Source organism: Sphaeramia orbicularis, chromosome 13, assembly GCF_902148855.1.
Source record: "Sphaeramia orbicularis chromosome 13, fSphaOr1.1, whole genome shotgun sequence".
Classification (NCBI taxonomy): Eukaryota; Metazoa; Chordata; class Actinopteri; order Kurtiformes; family Apogonidae; genus Sphaeramia; species Sphaeramia orbicularis.
Window position 1 is genome coordinate 44545778 of NC_043969.1, and position 9885 is coordinate 44555662.

Genomic DNA, 9885 nt, shown 5'->3' on the forward strand with positions numbered 1-9885 from the left:
ATGCTCTGTATTTGGCATTTTTAAGTGAAAATCAGGTATTTTTTTATTTTTAATTCAGTGATCATGTAGATGTTCATAAACGCTTAGATTAAAGTTGAATTAAAATTATATCAAAAACTGAAGAAAAAGTGACTTTTTCAGCAAAATGTATCATTAACTGAACATAAACCATGTGTCTCCATGCACTGTCATTGATCCAACTCCATTGGTTTTACTGGTGAATCAATGTTGTTGAACATGACAGTGTTTCCAGTGTGTCCAAATGGGTCATATTTGATGGGTCAGTGTATCTTTTGGTAATTGGATTTTTTTTCAGAAACAAAAAAAAAAAAAAAAAAAAAAAAAAATAGTGGCGAATTGATTTTCGTTTTAGAATAGAAGAATTAAAATTGAATTTCAAGGCATTTTTCTTTTTCAGTGTCAAAGCAGATAAACCAAATTTTAAAAAATGGATTGATTTTCGTTTTCTCCTAATAACAAAAAAGAAAGTTACTACCTGACAGAAATGGAAAAACGGACCAAAAACACCTTTTTTTTTTTTCCTGAGACCGGATGTTGTCATTTTCAAAGACAGAGCGCTAATGCCCAGGTCACAAAAAATCTTACAAAGGATGGGCTTTGTATGAATCTCCCAGTTCGTCCAAAATCTGGAGTTCGTAGACATTCGTGGAGGGAGCATGTCTACGATGTCCAGATTTCGTATGAAATGGAAGACTCGTACAAAGCCGTCGTTAAATAAATTGTCCTTCACTGATTCAGAAAATGTCACCGTATGTTATTCAAGGTTCATCAGCAGCTTTAGGCATGAGCTAAATTTGTGTATTTACATATTTATCTTTAATCTCAGGTGTGTGTCTTAATCCGGTTTGTCTGTGGTCGTTCTTCAGGAAAGAGAGCCTGTGTTGGAGAGTCCCTGGCCCGTATGGAGATTTTCCTCTTCATCGTGACACTTCTGCAGAATTTCACCTTTTCCAGTCCTGAGGGTCCTGACAGCATAGACCTGACTCCTGAGTACAGCAGCTTCGGCAACATTCCTCGCAGATACAACGTTATTGCTACACCTCGGCAGCAGCAGTAACGTGGAAGACAGTGTGACGGCCTCATTTATGCTAAAATGTGAATCATGTAGCTCTAGCAGTGACCTAAGTTTACCTTTCACATGTAACACGATAACAGCGCTGTGGGTTCTCAGTACCACTGTTTTTACTGTCTTAAGCTGCACTGAAGGAAGTGCACCACTCCACAAGATTGCAGGCTTGTGGGGGTCAAAGTTCAACTAGGATGAAGTGCAAGTAGGTTGTAATGAATACCTGAGTGTATAAACATCACATGTTTGTCTTTACAAGCTGCAGCGTTTAGACTTGGATGAAACTTTGGACCCAAAATAGAAAAAAAAAAAAGCTCACCAAAGCTATAAAAAATTAAAAAAGGGTAATAAATACAGGGTTTCTGCAGGTCAGTAAAAAGTATTAAAAGTCATTAACCCTTTCATGCATAGAGGTCACTACAGTGGTCAGCTATTCTACAGCTGTTCTCTTGTATATTCATGGGTTTTATTGTTTTAGTTCCATATCAGCCAACACAGTGGACACTTATGCATCATCCCATACAGTGCAATTCATACCATTACTGTAACTATGCTGTTCTTGGTAAACCTGATCTGCAGTGACATGTTTTAGAGCAGGGGTCTGCAACCTGTGGCTCCAGGGCCACATGTGGCTCTTTAGCCTCTCTCTATGGCTCCTTTGGTCAAAAAACATAAGGAACATTTTGAAATGATCTGAATGAGTCATTACTTTTTAACATTGTTATGGGCCTAAGTCTGTTCTAACTTTGTCCATCTGCAGAAATGCGCAGGCTATACATGGAATAAAATAATTTTTTCACAGCATAACCAAAACCAAAATGGATTATTTTCTTCCCAAATTCAATACAAGATGCTCAATTTGCATTTGGTCATAGTTTGTAAATAAGCCACTATACATGAAAGTTGCATTTTTTTTCCCATTGCACAATGTAATGTTTTGGAAATAGTGTCCATCATTTAAAAAAATTGTACAAATCTTGAATGTTTTCCTTCTTGTAGTTGTAGAATTTCATAAACGCACCAGACATTGCATTATTGCAATGGAAATACAAAGCTAAATATCAAACTAATTCCAAGGAGGCCACAGCAGAGCAACCACCTCATGGTAAAATGTAGATGGGTTTAAATTTTTTTTCATGGCTCCGGTCAGATTTCTTTCTTTTTTTTTTTTGAGACAAAAATGGCTCTTTAGGCTGTAAAGGTTGCCGACCCCTGTTTTAGAGTAAATCAACAAACAAAACTGTTTTTTTTTTTTTTTTTTGCATATTATCTCCATGAAGTGAATAATAACTAGTATTAGAGTATGTTAAAATGTGGGAAAACATCTGATTAGCAGCATTAAAAATGTTTTTACAGTATACTTTTCCATATCACTTTCTGATATTAGGTTTTAAATACATGTTTATTTGCTTGAAAAATTAAATGCATGGGGTCCGGCTGAGTGGACAGTTTTGTAACTCCTTAAAAAAAAAAAAAAAAAAAAACTAACCTAAATCGCATGTTTTTTTCATGCCTAAAGAGCGATAAAAACACACAAATATTGTAACCAAGGTTCTCATAATTGCATGAAAGGGTTAAATAGATTTTGTGAAAATTAAGGCCTTACACGGCATGAAATTCAATGTCCAGAGGAATTAAAAAATTAAATACACTTGATGGAACAAAAAGCATTGTTATTCACAGCTCACAGAACCCTTTAATTGGCTATTGTTTATGGCTGATACACAAAGTCACAACACTGGATGGTTGGAATGCAGCGTGCTGTGAGTGTGCTCATGCTGTGGCCAAAGAGTGGAGGGAATATTAGCAAATATGGGAAAAATGGGAAAATGCAAGTTTCAGCAGAAGTGACTGGAGGAGGAAGTATTCAGAACCTGGTTAACAGTAAACCATCATGAAACTATATATAAAACCGTATCTGCAGCTGGACATGGGTATTAAATTTGTTTAAAGTGGCATTTAAAAGGGAAGTGAAAGCATTGAACTAGATTTACTGAAACCTGCAGAAACCCTGACATACTTTTGGCCATGAAGTGAATGTACAATCAGAATCTTTTGTAAATTTTTGCGATATAGATTCTCTGTGGGAACAATTATAGTGATCGTCAGTCTCTTATATTTACTGATATGACTTTTTTAAAGTTTGGTTTATAAATGTTCTGGTTTTGAATTCCAGGCGACCCCAAAGTTGAAAAACACTGATCTAAGCCCTGGGATGATCAAGAACACTTAGATTTTTGTTAGTTTCTTGTTTCACATGTAATTTTTTTCTACTTTCTGACAAAACTGCTTGATTAAAAAGATGCAACCACTGCACATTTTACACATTTACTTTATTGATATTAAATAAATGCTATGTGTGTCCAGTTTTATTACTTTTTTTTTTTTTTTAAATCAACTACTAGAAATTTCAAGTCATGCCAAGGTTGAAAAACACTGAGATGAGAACACTGGGATGATCAAGAACACATGGATTTTTTTTTAATTTTGTTGTTTCACATGCAATATATATATATTTTTTTTCTACCCTCTGACAAAACTGCTTGATTAAAAATATGCAACCACTGCACATTTTACACATTTACATATTGATATTGAATAAATGCAATGTGTGTCCAGTTTTATTACTATTTTTTTTTTTTTTTTTTAATCAATTACTAGAAATTTCAGGTGATCCTAAGGTTGAAAAACACTGATCTAAGCCCTGGGATAATCAAGAACACATCGTTGTTTTTTTTTTGTTTTTTTTTTATTATTTTGTTGGTTCACATCTAATCTATATATTTTTCTACCCTCTGACAAATCTGCTTGATTAAAAATATGCAGCCACGGCACATTTTACACATTTACTTTAAATTGATATTGAATAAATGCAATGTGTGTCCAGTTTTATAAGTTTTTTTTTTTTTTTAATCAATGACTAGAAATTTCAGGCGGCCCCAAGGTTAAAAAAAACACTGATCTAAACCCTGGGATGATCAAAAACACCTAGATTTTTTTTTTATTTCGTTGTTTCACGTGTAATTTTTTTTTTTTTCTACCTTCTGACAAAACTGCTTGATTAAAAAGATGCAACCACTGCACATTTTACACATTTACTTCATTGATATTGAATAAATGCTATGTGTGTCCAGTTTTATTATTAAATTTTTTATCAATGACTAGAAATTTCAGGCAACCCCAAGGTTTAAAAACACTGATCTAAACCCTGGGATGATCAAGAACACATGGATTTTTGTTTTTCTCTTGTTTCACGTGTAATTTTTTTTTTTTCTACCTTCTGAAAAAAACTGCTTGATTAAAAAGATGCAACCACTGCACATTTTACACATTTACTCTATTGATATTGAGTAAATGCTATGCGTATCTAGTTTTATTATTAGTATTTTTTTTTTTTTAATCAATTACTAGAAATTTCAAGTCATGCCAAGGTTGAAAAACACTGAGATGAGAACACTGGGATGATCAAGAACACATGGATTTTTTTTTAATTTTGTTGTTTCACATGCATTTTTTTTTTTTCTACCCTCTGACAAAACTGCTTCATTAAAAATATGCAACCACTGCACATTTTACACATTTACATATTGATATTGAATAAATGCAATGTGTGTCCAGTTTTATTACTATTTTTTTTTTTTTTTAATCAATTACTAGAAATTTCAGGTGATCCTAAGGTTGAAAAACACTGATCTAAGCCCTGGGATAATCAAGAACACATCGTTGTTTTTTTTTTTTTTTTGTTTTTTTTTTTTAAATTATTTTGTTGGTTCACATCTAATATATATATTTTTTCTACCCTCTGACAAATCTGCATGATTAAAAATATGCAGCCACGGCACATTTTACACATTTACTTTAAATTGATATTGAATAAATGCAATGTGTGTCCAGTTTTATAAGTTTTTTTTTTTTTTAATCAATGACTAGAAATTTCAGGCGGCCCCAAGGTTAAAAAAAACACTGATCTAAACCCTGGGATGATCAAAAACACCTAGATTTTTTTTTATTTCGTTGTTTCACGTGTAATTTTTTTTTTTTCTACCTTCTGACAAAACTGCTTGATTAAAAAGATGCAACCACTGCACATTTTACACATTTACTTTATTGATATTGAATAAATACTATGTGTGTCCAGTTTTATTATTAAATTTTTTATCAATGACTAGAAATTTCAGGCAACCCCAAGGTTGAAAAACACTGATCTAAACCCTGGGATGATCAAGAACACCTAGATTTTTTTTTTTTTTATTTCATTGTTTCACATGTAATACATATTTTTTTCTACCTTCTGATCAAACTGCTTGATTAAAAAGATGCAACCACTGCACATTTTACACATTTACTTTATTGATATTGAATAAATGCTATGTGTGTCCAGTTTCATGAGCATGTTTTTTTTTGTTTGTTTTTTTTTTTTTTTAAATCAGTGACTAGAAATTGCAGGTGTCCCCAAGGTTTAAACACACTGATAAGCCCTGGGATGATCAAGAACACATGGATTTTTTTGTTATTTTGTTGTTTCACATCTAATATATATGTATTTTTCTACCTTCTGACAAAACTGTTTGATTAAAAAGATGCAACCACTGCACATTTTACACATTTACTTTATTGATACTGAATAAATGCTATGCGTGTCCAGTTTTGTTACTATTCTTTTTTTTTTTTTAATTACTAGAAATTTCAGGTGACCCCAAGGTTTAAAAACATTGATCTAAACCCTGGGATGATCAAGAACACATGGATTTTTTGTTATTTTGTTGTTTCACATGTTATTCATTCATTCATTCATTTATTTATACCTTCTGACAAAACTGTTTGATTAAAAAGATGCAACCACTGCACATTTTACACATTTACTTTATTGATACTGAATAAATGCAATGTGTGTCCAGTTTCATGAGCATGTTTTTTTTGTTTTGTTTTTTTTTTAAATCAGTGACTAGAAATTGCAGGTGTCCCCAAAGTTTAAACACACTGATAAGCCCTGGGATGATCAAGAACACATGGATTTTTTTTGTTATTTTGTTGTTTCACATCTAATATATATGTATTTTTCTACCTTCTGACAAAACTGTTTGATTAAAAAGATGCAACCACTGCACATTTTACACATTTACTTTATTGATACTGAATAAATGCTATGCGTGTCCAGTTTTGTTACTATTCTTTTTTTTTTTTTAATTACTAGAAATTTCAGGTGACCCCAAGGTTTAAAAACATTGATCTAAACCCTGGGATGATCAAGAACACATGGATTTTTTGTTATTTTGTTGTTTCACATGTTATTCATTCATTCATTCATTCATTCATTTATTTATACCTTCTGACAAAACTGTTTGATTAAAAAGATGCAACCACTGCACATTTTACACATTTACTTTATTGATACTGAATAAATGCAATGTGTGTCCAGTTTCATGAGCATGTTTTTTTTGTTTTGTTTTTTTTTTAAATCAGTGACTAGAAATTGCAGGTGTCCCCAAAGTTTAAACACACTGATAAGCCCTGGGATGATCAAGAACACATGGATTTTTTTTGTTATTTTGTTGTTTCACATCTAATATATATGTATTTTTCTACCTTCTGACAAAACTGTTTGATTAAAAAGATGCAACCACTGCACATTTTACACATTTACTTTATTGATACTGAATAAATGCTATGCGTGTCCAGTTTTGTTACTATTCTGTTTTTTTTTTTTTTTAAATTAATTACTAGAAATTTCAGGTGACCCCAAGGTTTAAAAACACTGATCTAAACCCTGGGATGATCAAGAACACATGGATTTTTTGTTATTTTGTTGTTTCACATGTTATTCATTCATTCATTCATCCATTTATTTATACCTTCTGACAAAACTGTTTGATTAAAAAGATGCAACCACTGCACATTTTACACATTTATTTTATTGATATTGAATAAATGCAATGTGTGTCCAGTTTCATGAGCATGTTTTTTATTTCTTTTTTTCAAATCAACGACTAGAAATTGCAGGTGTCCCCAAAGTTTAAACACACTGATAAGCCCTGGGATGATCAAGAACACATGGATTTTTTTGTTATTTTGTTGTTTCACATCTAATATATATGTATTTTTCTACCTTCTGACAAAACTGTTTGATTAAAAAGATGCAACCATTGCACATTTTACACGTTTACTTTATTGATATTGAATAAATGCTATGTGTGTCCAGCTAAAGGCCTTAACCTGCAGAGGGAAAAGCCTTTAGTGCAGTGATGTACAACAACTGTTACATGTGTAATGTGAGGAGTCGGGGGTCAGATGATCGGTCAAGCTTTGTGTCAGTCTGTCAGTGTGTTTATTCATGTTCCACTGTATCGCTGTCTCACGCCAGAGCAACAGAGTGGCTGTTCATGTCAGAGTTTGGGGATCATTGTCAAGACCGAGGCCTCAATATGTTCAGAACGCCATCAAATTACTGCCAGAGGGTGTCATCTATCATTGTAGGTTTTATTAAACCTTAATAAGACAGACAGTAGGTCACACATCAGGTATACAGTGTTTTATCAAACATGCAACAGGCCGAGCCCCAGACATGAGGAGCAGCAGGAGGATGTGAGTATTAGTTAAAAGCCTGTGTTTGTTACAGGAAAACATAAATCCACCTGGTTTCATACGAGGAGAAAAGCCTCCACTGCTGGTTTCAGACGTTCGTTACAGTGTTTTATTAAAACTCCACAGACTCCTGTTCCTCCAAATGTGAGTGGCTTCATGTTTGTCCTTCTAATTCTCAGATTTCAGTCACTTTTCCATTGAAAGTGCTAAGATCTTGATCATTTACTCATCATAAAAGACCTCATAATTAGTAGGAAAATAATGTAATCAGAAAAGCCCCACCTGGTTATTGATCATCATTTCATTACATGGAGTCTGCTATATAAATAATGCTGTCTTTCCATACAAGTATCATTAAAAAAAAAAAACTAAAGAGGCACTGAAGTCCAATAAAAACAGATGCAAACTAGTGATACAGTTTAGAAATAAACTCTGGAATTAATTATATATTAGCTATAAATAAAGCTGGATTTGTAATGGGGATGCACCGATTCGAGTATCGGCATCGGCTCCGATACTCAGTGTGTGTACTTGTACTTGTAAAAGATATCCGATACAAATGCACCGATACCACTTACGGCCGTTTGACATTCCCAGTTCAGTGCAGCAGGTACGAGGAGGTGGAATAATGTGTGTGGAGTGTGAAGAGTGTGGAGATTTTTCAAAATAAGCGACAGTGATAAAAGTAACGCTGACTGACAGTAACGTTACAGACACAGACAGATACAGATGCAGCGTTCTGTCCGTCCTCTGCGTACATTCCATCTGTTTTCCAGGTGCTGGAGGATGAGTACCCAGACAGAGAATACCAGCGGGAGTACGGAGCGGTGCAGACCCCCGCCAGCGGAAGTGAAAACCAAACTTATCGCTCATTTCTCTTTTCTCTTCCTGCTGAAGCTAAACTTTTAAACCTTACCAGTGAAAACGCTGCAAAATTAGTATCACATTAGCGTTGCCTCTGTCGTCTCCATGTTTCTTATTACTGACTTTCTTCTTCTTCTCAAAAACTTTACTTTTCTTCGTGGTATTTGTCCAGTATGGTTAATTTAGAACAGCGCCCCCTGGTGGATTAATTGACAAACGCTCATTCCAACACATTAAATGTCAGTAGCAGCACTTTTTTCCAGTCAGACTAATGACAACGACAATAAAGCACATTTACAAAAGGAACTAAGAACTGGAATGGGATTATTAAGTACTCGTATCGGTACTCGGTATCGGCAAGTACTCAAATGTAAGTACTCATACTCGTACTCGGTCTGGAAAAAAGTGGTATCGGTGCATCCCTAATTTGTAAAGTGCACCTCATTTATTTTACATGCATGACTTAAAGTCTCCTGGCCCAAACCCTAAACTCAACATGAAGTGTGACATTTGGGTCTGAATGTCGTATTTTTGGTATTTCTAGCCTTTTTACTGTTAACACCAGACCCGGAGATGTCAACCTGTGATATTTTATTTCCTTTTATTATACAAATCATACTTTTCTCACTATTGTTGATGTTATGAGCCAGTGATCAATAACTAGGTTCAACCTTTTCTCATAATTACAAAATAAAGTGTCTATTTTTTTTTTTATTGAATGTAATGTGTTGCTCTACTTTTCTCCAAATGCACCAGAATTAGGCTACGTTCAGACTGCAGGCAAACGTGGCCCAAATCTGATTTTTTTTTTGCGCATATGTGACCTGTATCCGATCTGTTAAAGATGGTTTGAACAGCATAAATCCGATTTTTATTTGCGCATATGTGACCTGTATCCGATCTGTTAAAGACAGTTTGAACAGCACAAATCCGATTTTTTTTTTTGCGTGTATGTGACCTGTATCAGATCTGTTAATGACAGTTTGAACAGAACAAATCCGATTTTTTTTTTGCGCATTTGTGACCTGTATCAGATCTGTTAAAGACAGTTTGAACAGCACAAATCCGATTTTTTTTTTTTTTGTGCGTATGTGACCTGTATCAGATCTGTTAATGACAGTCTGAACAGCACAAATCCGATTTTTTTTTTGCGCATATGTGACCTGTATCAGATCTGTTAAAGACAGTTTGAACAGCACAAATCCGATTTTTTCAAATTCGACCCAGGCCACTTTCATATGTGGTCCTAAATCGGATATGTATCCGATATTTTGCAATGCGACTTCAGTCTGAACGGCCAGGTCACATTTATCCAACCTTTATGTCATTGAAATGCGACAAACGTCACAATT

At 34.0% G+C, this 9885-nt stretch overlaps 1 protein-coding gene and 1 long non-coding RNA gene across 2 annotated transcripts in view; one reads left to right on the top strand and one right to left on the bottom strand.

Annotated features, from left to right (window-relative positions):
* Nucleotides 1–1446, top strand: part of LOC115432226 (cytochrome P450 2G1-like) — an 18723-nt gene extending 17277 nt beyond the window's left edge. Inside the window, exon 9 of the mRNA XM_030153106.1 lies at nt 888–1446. Within this exon, the coding sequence (XP_030008966.1) occupies nt 888–1078 (191 nt within the window). The 3' untranslated portion in view covers nt 1079–1446. The remainder of the gene's footprint in view (nt 1–887) is intronic.
* Nucleotides 1447–9148: 7702 nt separating this feature from the next.
* LOC115432064 (uncharacterized) lies at nt 9149–9541 on the bottom strand. The gene is made up of 2 exons (XR_003937161.1): nt 9492–9541; nt 9149–9357 (listed from the first exon to the last, which is right to left on the bottom strand). It is a non-coding gene; the product is annotated as an uncharacterized LOC115432064 (long non-coding RNA).
* Nucleotides 9542–9885: the final 344 nt, after the last annotated feature.